We start from the raw sequence: 13003 nt of genomic DNA, 5'->3' as shown, positions 1-13003 counted from the left end.
GAGAAAATGTCACGCAGTGACTCACGAAGTGGGAGGCAGAAAAAGGCATTAGCCAAGTCAATGCAGGTGAACCAGGCATGAGATGGTGGGAGGTTGGTCAGGGCAACATAAGGATTAGGCACAGGCAAAGTAGGAGTGCCAAGTAAGGCATTAATCCTTCTCAAATCATGTGCCATTCTGAACTTCCCCGTGCCTTTTTTCTCAACGGGTAGGATGGGCGTGTTCCACTTAGAGCAGGAGGGCTCCAAGACACCGGCAGTGACCAAACCAGAAATTGTTTCTGCAATCCCAGCCTCAGCCTCCGGTCTGTGTGGGTACTGAGGCTGCCACAAAGGGGTAGCAGATGACAGTTGAAAAGAGACTGGCTCCACATCAACTAAACCTACATCTGTGGGTCCAAGGGACCACAAACAATCTGGAAGAGAGTCGAGTAAAGGCGCAGCATCACAGTGGTCTGTGTGTTCTCTTCCATGTGACCCGCTGACCACTCCATGTTGCAGTGTTGAGGAATTAAAGCAATCATTTAAAATTTGGTATGTCTTGGTAGATGGAGAAAACAAAACCTGTGTGAGTTTTGTAGGTGTCCAGTCAGTGGCCGCAAGGGAACGTTTAACCATTCCACCCAGCTCCCTAGCCTGGTGTCCAGGATGTAAGGCCAGTGACACATGGGGAGCTGCCTCATCAGACATCATGTACCACTGTAATTGATCTGTTGTAAAAGTAACCGCTGCTGCCACTCCCTCCGGTGCTGCAAAAATGCACGACATGTTCAGAGACCAAGCCCGCCCCTCACACTGCTTTTGGAACATGTGCTGGTACCAGGTGGTGTCATGCCTGTCATAAAACAGTGTAACATGAGGTGGGTCAGGGGGAGGGACATAAGGATGTAGGAGTGAGAGCCACGGCCGCCATTGCTGAAAAGCAGTCCAAACTCCTGGTTCAGCAGGTGTTTCAACTTCCAATAATGCCCAGTAGATGTCAGCAGAGTCCGCCAAACAGGAGGAGGGTTGCAGCAGAAACTGACCACCTCCCTCTGGCCCCTTCCCCTGAAACCACCTCTGTTTCCTCCAAATGGGGAACCTCTCTGCCCATAAGGGGCCGGGGAGTGATAAGCACCATACTGGGGGGGCTGTGGATCAGTTGGCCATGGGTTCGGATACAAATCAGGGGCAACTGGACCAGGAGGGGGAGCCGCAGCGGCCACAAGCTGCTTTTTAGGCTTGTCACCTTTTCCACCCAGGTCGTTTTTAGCTTTCTGCAGCTGAACCTTCAACAGTTGCAACTGTAAATCTTCGACGCTCTCCGCTTTATCATCAGACTTAATCTGCACTTTGTTAAGATTAAAAATCAAATGTTTCTTCCAGATTGCAAAGTCACAGTCCTGCAAATCAGGATTATCCTCCATTTTCTGGCTTACTGACTCCGGAATGCCCCTCAGCACCGCCCTTCTAAACCACATGCTCTGTGAACAAGTCCTACTGGGGTGATGACCTGTATGGTTCACCCAGTCTTCAACAGCCTGATTTAGATAATGGGTGGGATTTTGCTTTCCCTCCCATTTAAATTTCTGTAAGGTGCCTTGATTTTTGGGTGGGAATTGTTTGCGCAGGGCCGGTCCAATAAACCTCAAGGCCTGCATTAGTGGCACCTCGTTCTCATGCATGGTAGTACCCGCATTTTGTTCCAGGTCCGCTGCCTGAGATCGGGATGTGCACCTAGTTATAATAGCTCTAAAATCTCCCAGTGCGAGGTCCTGTCCAGCTGTGTATTTATCCAAACCAGCCAACCAGGCATTCCCTCCCTCCGTTATGTCAGGGAGTTTGTCCACTAGGGCCTGGACATCTCCGAATGAATAAGGTTGATACACTGGTCTACGTTGCGCTTTAGTCTGGACCAGGGGAAATATGCCTGGAGGCTGAGGCACAGGGCCCTTAGATCTAGTCTGATATCCTAAACTGGGAGAGGTAGAGAGGGGTGTATTGTTAAGGTCACTGAGTTCATCATCAGTATCCTCAGTTTCTTCCCCGCCTGGTGGGTTAGCAGTGTCAGCAAAAACGTGGGCTAAACTCATCTGTGTTTCCGGATCCTGACGGCCCACCAAAGACATGGTAACTGTGACATTTGGTGAAGTGCCAGGCTCAGTTTTTGCAGTAGCGGTCAGATCTCCTTTAACAGCGACAGGAGTGCTGGCAAAGGGGTTGGACCGGGAAAGAGGGGCTGACGCAACACGATTATTCACCTGGACCACTGACCTATGTTCATTTAAGCAGCTGCGTAATGCTGCTTCTTGATCAGTTAATTGTTGTTCAGTGGGTTCCTGTCTGTTCATTCGAACCGCAAATGGTGCGCTCGCAAAGGGGTCAGTTAGGCCCTCAGATCCGGTTCCAAAACAATGGGACATAGAAGAGGGGGCTCTACTACTAGCTGAGGATGTCGCCGACAGAGAGGAGCTTCCTGGGCAAAAATGCTTGGTATCTATGGGAGTTGGAGCTACGGGCGGTTCTTCTCCAATAGTCATTATTCCACCAGAGATATTAAGTACCGGATATATGCCTGCTGAGGGAGGAGTTGAGGCAGAATAGGGAGGTGGCTGAGACCTATTTTTCTTCATGTGTGGTTTTGCAGTTTCCCATAAACACACCCAGTGATTAAATTTAACTTTGCGGCCTGCGTGCTTATCTGCTTCCTTTCTGTGTCTCACCCCGCTCATCACACCTGCACCTGCTGCTGCTGAGTTGGCTTCTTCCTCTTTCTCTTTTGCCTGCATAGCCTTATTCTGCCAAATTATTCCCCAGTTACCACTACTCCCCTCATCCTTTCCCTTTTCTTTCATTAACCTTTCAGCTGTTTTCCTCAATGACTCTTTCTGCTTTTTTGCTTCTTTAGGCTGGTGTGTGGAGTTGATGACTGTCTCAACACATGTTAATTGTTCTCCCAATGTGCTAAGAATAACACCGGGACCCCAACCATCATCATTAGTTTCTCGATCTAATTCTCCATCCATTTTACTGTCAATGGAGGAGTGTTCTTTTATTGATCTTAAAGGAGAATTTGGGCCAGCTGGGTTTCTGCCTCTGTTAGGCACTAACAGCTGGGGCGCTGCTTTAAAGGTGAGTCAGCACTGAAATATCCCTTCAGGTGTTACCAGGCTTCTACCAAACCGGAGTCTGGCGGGTAACCTTGCCTAGAGCTTCCTGATAGGGGTGCTAGTTGGTTGTCACCTTGTTCACACGTCTCATTCACACTTCATACATTACCTGCAGTCACTCATTACCCTCCTTATGTATGTAATAAATGTGTAAAAAAAATTCTATGTGTGGTGTATTATTTTAACCAAAAGAGGAACCTAGTTCCTTTAATTGTGTAATCTGTGAACAACGGAGAACCAAACTGTCCTGCCCAGTGTTCCACAGCAAGCATTCAGCGTGTATTTATGTGTGTCCAATATCAAACAGAACATCAAAACATTTAAAACACTAAAATCATCGGGGTTTTAAGAAGAGATCCGTTTTCTCCTATTGATCAAAGGGACCCCTCCTTTGGACTCCAACCAGTACTTCTCCTTTTTAAGTTTTAGAGGATCTTTTCTAATAAAGTCCTCTGGGCCTTCCTAACCCTTCTGTAGTTTAGAGAATATTACTAAAAAATATTCTCAAGGCCTTTAACCTTTTAATTTGTTTAGAAAGGCGTTACTAATAAACCCTTTCAAGGTCCCAGACCTGCACTGAGGTATTTATCCGACACCGGAGAGCAACCCGTCGGCTGCAACCGTGGTCAGACCTCAGTTCACTCTTATCTTTATTCACTTATTCACTTATTTCTTATTCACTTGTCTCTTATTCACGTGTCTGATTCTCAACAAGCCTTAAGTAAGCCAGACAATTTTGGTTATGAATTACTAGGAGTTTGGACACTAAGTATTTTTATAATGTTCAATATAGCAGAAATAAAAGGTCTGCTTACCTTGTTTTTGTGTGCACACAGCTTTTGTCCAAACTCCGTTCACTCAGACCACGGCCGATGTCCTCCCATCCGTTCCAGTTGACCTGGAGCGGATCCTGTTCGTGACGCCAATTGAAGGATATAAAAAAACAACAACAGCAATAGAATAATATTAAACACAAAGTGAACCCGTCTTCCTTCATTAAATAGGTTCTTTTAGATGTTAAGGAGGAATTGACTTAACCAGGCTGGCGGAGAATGAAGACAACCGGACACCTGCTGCAGATGGGGAATCAGTGAACTTTTATTGAGACAGAGACAACCTCTCAACACAGCTCACATCAGGAGATTCCCAAGATTTGCTGTGAGGATGGGTACATATTCTCTAAAACTTACAGGAGGGGGTTGTGAGGAAAGTGCTGCATTAGCAGAAAAACAACTCCATAAAAGGAAATCGGCCTTGGGTGTTCTAGTCTCTTCGCTTGCAGATATCTTGCACCTGCAGGATGAGGCGATCGCTTCTTATCGCTCTCAAGGCCAAAGTCGTGAGCACATTTTTATTACACAGTTGCACAGTAACTTTAAAGCTGAACAATATTTAAAGCTGAATAATGTTTGATCAGATTATATTTTCTTCATGTTTAACGCATCAGACACACCTCTGCCTGCAGCTGTCAATGTTTTCAGACTACTGCGTTGACGTCATGTTACCTTGAGCATACGGTTGTCACACGGCACGTCAAACTGTGACTATCATCAGTTAACGTGGGTGTGTTGGCTCCTGATTTATGTTGCAGAAACAGAGATTAAAGATCAGGCACAACACCTTTTGTTATGTTTTTATTAAAATAGTTTTATTGTTGTCTGAAGATAATATTGATACTACTGATGGTCAGATGAAGCCTCGAAGCTTTCTGTCCAATTGGTTAAAAACAGGTTTCATTTCTCGAGACTTTATGTTCACACAACCCCACACCCCCTGCTGGTCAAAACCTTTGTCATTTCAACTATTTATCTTTACTCTTAGCTGTCTTACAGCAGTGTCGGTGAGAATAATTATAGCCAAGTATAGAAATAAAAAACACTTTAATAATCTAATCCTTCTGTGCGTATGGTTCATTCATTTATTAATCTAGTAAGATCTTGGGTGTTGTTCCTGGGATCTGCTAGAGCCACTCACCCAGCTTGGGGGCCTGTTGCCTTCACTTTCAACCTGGACAGTGGTTTTGACACTCGCTAGTCCTCAGTGTCCTTCCTTCCACTTAGCGTACTGTTTCATGGTCCTGGGTTTGGGGTGAAATCCCACATGCATGCTCAGGAGCTTCCTTTTCTTGATGTTAGTTGCTTCTGTCTCCTTCTTTGGTCAGCTTATTATCCTAGCAGGGTATCTGATCACCGGTAGAGCGTAGGTGTTAATTGCCCGGACATTCTTCTACCCATTCAGCTGACTTTTCAGGACTTGCCTTACTATGTGGATGTCCCAGGTACCTATAGCTGTCCTCGATGTCTGCAATGTTGCCTTCTGGTTGTATAATCCCCTCAGTTCTAACCGCCTTCCCTCTCTTTGTTACCATCCAAATACACTTCTCCAATGTCATTGCTGTAGATCATAGTAGTGTGGGTCAGTGAATCGATGTGTCGTTCACTCCTGGTATACAGCTTGCTGTCATTCATGTAGAGGATTTGCTGATGATTTTGCCTTTCTGTAGTTGGTTTCCCTAGCCAGTCTTGTCAATGATCTCACTGAGGGGGTTCAGGCCTATGTGGAACAGCAGTACGGAAGACCACCTCCTTGTTAAATCGATTGGCTTGAAGTTGGACTGATGTTCACCACAACGCCATCAAATTTCTGATGAAGGCTCTTAGGATCCTGTTGATCTTGTATAGCTCAGGGCATTCCAGGATCCAGGTGTGCTTTCTATCAGTAGATGGTGTTTTACCCCTCTGGTGTTTCTTCCCATTCCTTTCCGTGCCAAGTATTGAGCCATATGCCTGTTCATCTTAGCTGCTATGATGCCAAACAGAAGCTTCCATTTGGCACTGAGGCAGGTCTTTGACTGGTAGTTGGATGGGACCAGTCCCTTATGGTGATCCTTAGGAATCAGGACTGTCTGGCCTTCAGTGAGCCATTTTGGATGTGTCTCATCTACTAGCTACTGGTTCATTTGTGAAGCCAGACACTCATGGAGTGCAGCCAGTAGGTGTGAATCATGTTTGGTCTTGGTGTTTTCCAACTCTTCATACTGAAGACATTTTCTTAGATATCTGCCACAGTGATTGTTACTGGATCCTGTTCAGGGGTCGACATTTAGATCCACTGTGGAGGTAAACACAGACAACACAAGAGCTCTCGATTGTCTCGATCCTTGTTTATTACTCATCACCACACAACTGAATACGTTTCCCTCCAAAACACAGCAACAACACTTCCTGAGAACTGGGTGTGAGTGGAGCCCTCCAGTGGTCCACCACTGAGCGTCATGCCTGATGAAAACAAACTGTGAAGAGTCCAACGACCTTGGATCAAATGTGTCGGGCAGACAATGGTGCACTGGGCCAGGAACAGAAAACGAGTCTCTTGGGGGATGGAGAGACAGCCCAGAGGGATTGAAGCACGGGTGTGGACTCTCGGGCAAGAATTCCCTGGGGACCCGGAGGGGCTGACCAAGTTCAGCCGGGGAAACCCCGAGGTCTTCTTTAACCGCGCAGCGCAACCCCAGTAAAACCCACAGAAGACGGTCAACCCAGTTGCCATCTGTGAGAGAAGCACGGAGCGCGGCCTTAAGCGACCGGTGGAAACGCTCGCACATCCCGTTGGCCTGCGGGTGGTACGCAGTTGTTCGGTGGACCTTGATTCCCAGGCCGTCACCCATGGCAGACCAAAGCTCTGAAACAAACTGGGGGCCCCTGTCTGAAGTGATGTTGGCGGGGGGACCGAAACACGAAAAATGACAAAAATGCCCTGGCCACCGCTGCTGCTTTAGTAGACGCCAGAGGCACTGCCTCGGGCCAGCGGGTTGTGCGGTCCACTAAAGTCAAAAGGTGCGTGAAACCTTCTGACTGCAACAGAGGACCAACCAGATCACATGCACATGATCAAAACGCCTCCCTGGGGCGTGGGATGAGCGCTGCTGCCCAGTCTTTCACCGATTTACAAAGGCTCAGCGAAACAAACCTAGAGCTGACCAGCTTGACCGAGGCCTAGACCCCTTGGATGAGAGAGGGCGTGTACTGAGTCGAAAACGCCATGTCTGACGCGTCGGTGTTCAACGCAATCTCCACCGATGGAAACGGGTGGGCCAGCAGGGCGGCGTTGGCCAGCAGGGCGGCGTTGGCCAGCAGGGTGGCGTTGGCCAGCGCGGCCTTGGCCCCAGAAAATGGCTGGATGCGTTCAGGGAGTCAATCAATGGGGTCATTAGCTGTTTTACCCTTCAAGGCAGCACAGAGTGGCTGCAGCAGGTGCGCAGCTCTGGGGGAAAAGTGGTTGTAGAAATTGACCATCCCTGAGAACTCCTGCAGCGCTTTAACCGACGTGGGACGTGGAAAAGTCGAAACGGCCCGGACCTTGTCTGGCAACGGAACCACACCGTCAGCGGAAATGCAGTGGCCCATGAAATCCAGAACCGGCAACTCAAACTGGCACTTGGAAGGGTTGACGATCAGGCCGTGATCGTGGAAAGTGCAGGTAGCCAAGAAAATACGATCCACTTCCTCAACCAGGGAGCGATAATCCTTCACGCCCAGAAGCGGAGAGTTGGTGAGGCCGGTTCTCACGGCCACTGGCAGCTGTCGGAGGAAGATGTGGGCGAAGAGCAATCCCCCGTCGTCCGGTCCGAGAAAAGATAGCATGTGCTGCATCAGTTCGAGAGCCGTACTGCCACCCAGGCCTGAGAGGGAGAGGAGCTTCTCGGCTCTCTCTGCGTCGGAGAGGGCATAGCGCCGAAGAAACAGCTCCTTAAGGGCGGCGTATTTCCCTTGGGTGGGTGGGTGCCGGAGGAGAGTCATCACACGACGGGTGGCTAGCAGGTCGAGAGGCCACCACATGGTGATATTTCGTGAATACTTTTCTCTCCAAAACACAGCAACAACACTTCCTGAGAACTGGGTGTGAGTGGAGCCCTCCAGTGGTCCACCACAGTGTATGCTTTTGCTTCCCTGCAAGTAAAACAAACGCAGTAAAGCCTGCTGCTCTGTGTGTCTCACGTCTGCACGCAGATCTGTAACGGCAGCAGAAACATGACTGTTAATAACAAAATTTGTGCCTTGCTGCATGCACACTACAGAAGTGATGTACAACAGACAGATTGCACTAAACACAGACGATATCACAAAATTACACATCTGCTGACATATAACCAGCAAGTATCTGCTTCTTTTTCGTCCTATTAAAATGTCACTCATTCAAAGGGAAGTGTTAACAGCAGACTCAGACCATGGGGTAATAAAGAGGAAACTATTCAGCAGAGACAGAAACCACACATCAACTGCCTGTAAAAGACGAACATGGCCAGCAAATACAAGCGACTCGGCAAGTACATTTAAAAAGAGCAATCTATAATATTAGTGTTAATTAAACAGTAATAGAACTCAACACTCACTTTATCTTTCTTAGGTTTTATCTTTATTTGATCTATTCCTCTCACTGGTTTCCTTTGTTTTTACAATAGTTGACGTTTTTGTGTAGTTGTTATTGTAAAGCAGATTGTACAATATGATCTAAATACATGAGCACAATGACCGACGTAAACATTAATCGACCAATGGTTAAAAAAAATCCTTGATGGGAGCAGTTTGTGGATGACACGAGAAGTAAACACAATTTTAACACTTTTGACAGAAAAACAAAGGGCAGGTTTCGGTTTTTGTAGCTTCTTCTGTTTTCTTGTTTGTGGCTTTTGTTTCATTGATTGACATACCCACAACCACTGTGCAGCAGTCACACACTGTTCTTTACATTAAACCCAATACAGTGCAGCAAACTAACCTGTTTATCCTGCACAAACCTGCAGAGGATTCTCATGCAGAGACAAACATACAAAAAAATCTGAAGGAGCTCAAACACTTTTTCACACTGTTTATTTGGTTTTACTGATGTTAACACAGTTGCTGATGTTAAAATTTGCTAATTTCTTTAAACAGAGTCAGGAGAACCACAAAAGAAGAATACAAAAGAGAAACCAGAGCTCAGGATGGTGCTTGTTGGAAAAACTGGATCTGGAAAAAGTGCATCAGGAAACACCATCTTAGGAAGAAAGAGTGCTTTTGAATCTAGATCATCTTCAAGCTCGATAACTTCAGTGTGTCAGAAGGAAACAGGAGAGTTTGAAGGTCAAAAACTGGCTGTGGTCGATACTCCCGGTCTGTTTGATAATGTTAAAACTGAAGAGGAAATGAAGACAGAGATCAGGAGAATCATCTCCTTTGCTGCTCCTGGTCCTCATGTGTTCCTGGTTGTGATCTGTGTGGCCAGATTTACAGATGAACAACGAGAAACAGTGAGAATCCTTCAGCAGATGTTTGGAGTACACTTAGCAGACTACACCATGGCCTTGTTCACATGTGGAGATAACCTGGAGCATGATGGAGTCACCATAGAACAATTCATCAGGGAAAATCTAGCTCTCCAAGACTTCATCCATCAGTGTGGAGGAGGATATCATGTTTTTAACAACCGAGATGATGACAATCCCTCTCAGGTCAGAGAGCTGCTGAGGAAGATCAACACTATGGTTCAGGGAAACGAACGAAGCTGCTACACCAATGAGATGTTCGGAGAGGCTAAGGAGTCCATGAGAAAAGCTGAAAAAGACTTCAGGATTGTTGTTGTTGGGAAAACTGGAGCTGGGAAGAGTTCATCGGGAAACACCATCCTGGGAGGAAAAGCCTTTAAAACAGCATCAGCTTCATCCCCTGCCTCAGTGACGTCAGAGTGTCAGCAGGAAGCAGCTCTGTTTGATTTTCAAACCCTGGCTGTCGTTGATACTCCAGGCCTGTTTCACTCTGTGTTTACCTTAGGCCAGGTGAACACGGAGATCAATAGATGCATCTCACTGGCTGCTCCTGGTCCTTATGTGTTCCTGGTTGTGATCCAGCCAAACATATTTATAGATGAAGAACAAAAAACCCTGAGAATCCTTCAGGAGGTGTTTGGAGATGAAGCCGTTCGTTACTTCTTAAAACAGAATAATTGCTACGATGCCTTCCAGTCAGGTTTTAGACAGAACCACAGCACTGAAACCACTCTGACCAAAGTGTTTAATGACATATGTCTGAACACAGACAGTGGAAAAATGTCAGTCCTAGTTTTACTGGATCTCAGTGCAGCATTTGATACAGTTGACCACAACATATTACTCAAACGACTGGAGAACTGGGCAGGTCTTTCAGGAACTGTACTAAACTGGTTTAAAACATACTTAGAAAACAGGAAATACTTTGTATCAATAGGTAACTTCACATCCGAGCAGACAAGTATCACATGTGGAGTTCCCCAAGGTTCCATCTTGGGACCCCTTCTGTTTAACATTTACATGCTCCCACTGGCACAGATTATAAAGAACAACAAAATAAACTACCACAGCTATGCAGATGACACACAAATATATATCACAATGTCACCAGGAGACCGAGGCCCTGTACAGGCTCTTGGTAAATGCATTGAGGAAATCAATGACTGGTTGTGCCACAATTTTCTCCAACTAAACAAAAACAAAACTGAAGTAATAGTCTTTGGCGCCAAAGAAAAACGATTACAGGTCACCAGAGAACTTCAATCTATACATCTAAAAACCACAAACCAGGCGAGAAATTTGGGTGTAGTGATGGATGCAGACCTAAACTTAGAAAAACACATTAAGACAATAACAAAGTCAGCTTACTATCACCTCAAGAATATTTCAAGGATAAAAGATCTGATGTCTCAACAGGACCTGGAAAAACTAGTCCATGCATTCATTTTTAGTAGGCTTGATTACTGTAACAGCATCTTTACAGGTCTACCTAAAAAATCAGTCAGACAACTACAGCTCATTCAGAACTCTGCTGCTCGAGTCCTCACTAAGAGCAAAAAAGTGGACCACATCAGTCCAGCTCTGAGGTCTTTACACTGGCTGCCTGTCCGTCAGAGGATAGACTTTAAAGTTCTGATGCTGGCCTATAAAGCTCTGAATGGTTTAGGTCCAAAATACATCAGTGACCTCCTGACCCAGTATGAACCTTCCAGATCCCTCAGGTCATCTGGATCCGGTCTTTTATCAGTTCCCAGAGTTAGAACCAGACACGGAGAAGCTGCATTCAGCTTTTATGCTCCTTATATCTGGAACAAACTCCCAGAAAGCCTCAGATCAGCTGAAACACTCAGTTTATTTAAATCCAGGTTGAAGACTCACCTATTCTCAGCTGCATTTGAATAAAGCACCAAATCCACACTTTTAAGCTTAAATTTCAAAACTTACACTAACTACTGATCTTATCTATTTTGATTTTATATACTGTTTTGTTTGTTTGTTAAGCTTAAATTTCAAAACTTACATTAACTACTGATTTTATCTACTGTTCTGATTTTATCTGTTTTGATTTTATATACTAGTTTGTTTGTTTGTTTGTTTGTTTGTTAAGTGGGTTTAGAGCTCTGGGTAGCTCCCCAACTGGGTCTAGACTGGGTCTAGAGAGTATTTTAAATTCAGGGAATTTAAAATAGAAAGTAGCTCGTCCACAGAAGGACTGGTAGCTCCCCTTACGATAAGGGTTCAGATCGCGCGAACAGGTGTGAAATGTGTGTGTTTAGTTAGTTTGTTTGTTTGCTTGTTTTAATCAATTTTAAATCATGCTTTTTATTTGTTTTTGTTTCTAATGTCTCTGTAAAGCACTTTGAATCACCTTGTTGTTCAATTGTGCTATACAAATAAATTTGCCTTGCACCATGGTGTTGTTCACACATGTAGATCTGAATGCCTCCATAGAAGAACTCATCACTAAGACTCCAGCTCTTCGTGAATTCGTCCGTCAGTGTGGAGGACGATATCATGTTTTTAACAACAATAGCAGAGATCCTGCTCAGGTCAGAGAGCTGCTGGAGAAGATTAGACTAATGGTTCAGAGAAACGGAGGAAGCTACTACACCAACAAGATGTTTGAAAAGGCAGAGAGCGCTATAACCAAAGAGATGGAACAACTTCAGAAGAAAAACCCTGGGCTGATGGCCACTGAAGCAAGATATGAAGCAGAGAGAAAAAACAAGTTTATCCGGGGCAGCTGGGTTGGTGCTGTTGCTGGAGCTGCTGCTGGACTCGGTGCTGGAGCAGCTGCTGGAGTCAGTACTGCGATTGCGACCGAGCTTGCTATTGGAGCTATTGTGGGAGCTGCAGCTTGTCCAGTAGGAGTGCTGGTTGGAGCTGGACTGGGTGTGGCAGCTGGAGCTGCACTGGATCGTACTACTGCTGCTAAAGTGAGGAAGCAGGCGTGTACTACACAGTGACAAATACTCACTCAGCAGCAGCTCGTTCACATCATCAAGTCAATATTGGGCGATCGTGGCTCAAGAGTTGGGAGTTCGCCTTGTAATCAGAAGGTTGCCGGTTCGAGCCCCAGCTTGGACAGTCTCGGTCGTTGTGTCCTTGGGCAAGACACTTCATCCGTTGCCTACTGGTGGTGGTCAGAGGGCCCGGTGGCACCAGTGTCCGGCAGCCTCGCCTCTGTCAGTGCGCCCCAGGGCAGCTGTGGCTACAATGTAGCTTGCCATCACCAGTGTGTGAATGGGTGGATGACTGGTTGTATAAAGTGCTTTGGGGTCCTTAGGGACTAGTAAAGCACTATATAAACACAGGCCATTTACCATATTCACAAGTCCTTCTCATTATTCTCATAAATAAGGTGAATATTGGATTAAATTAAAACGAATTATTAATTATTGATCATGTTAGTTGTTGGAGTGATATTTTTATGATTGTCATTTGTACTTAGAAACAGAGCATCAATAATGTTTAGAGGTATATAATCGATTGCATTTTGAGATATAAATTTCTGAAAATAAATACTTGATTTTCTTTCTATCATAGTTTAG

General features: G+C 45.6%; 1 protein-coding gene across 1 annotated transcript; it reads left to right on the top strand.

Moving 5' to 3' along the window:
- Positions 1 to 9088: 9088 nt before the first annotated feature.
- LOC146683005 (GTPase IMAP family member 8-like) lies at positions 9089 to 12854 on the top strand. Its single transcript, XM_085445487.1, has 2 exons — positions 9089 to 10111; positions 11860 to 12854. Exons 1-2 carry the CDS (start codon positions 9132 to 9134, stop codon positions 12416 to 12418), a joined length of 1539 nt encoding a protein of 512 aa, XP_085301613.1. The 5' UTR covers positions 9089 to 9131; the 3' UTR covers positions 12419 to 12854.
- Positions 12855 to 13003: the final 149 nt, after the last annotated feature.

The sequence above is a fragment of the Copadichromis virginalis genome, linkage group LG22 (genome assembly GCF_057382275.1).
Source record: "Copadichromis virginalis isolate Kocher_CV1m ecotype Utaka linkage group LG22, C_Virginalis_male_GT1.1, whole genome shotgun sequence".
Lineage (NCBI taxonomy): Eukaryota > Metazoa > Chordata > Actinopteri > Cichliformes > Cichlidae > Copadichromis > Copadichromis virginalis.
This window is presented reverse-complemented; position numbering and strand designations above follow the sequence as displayed.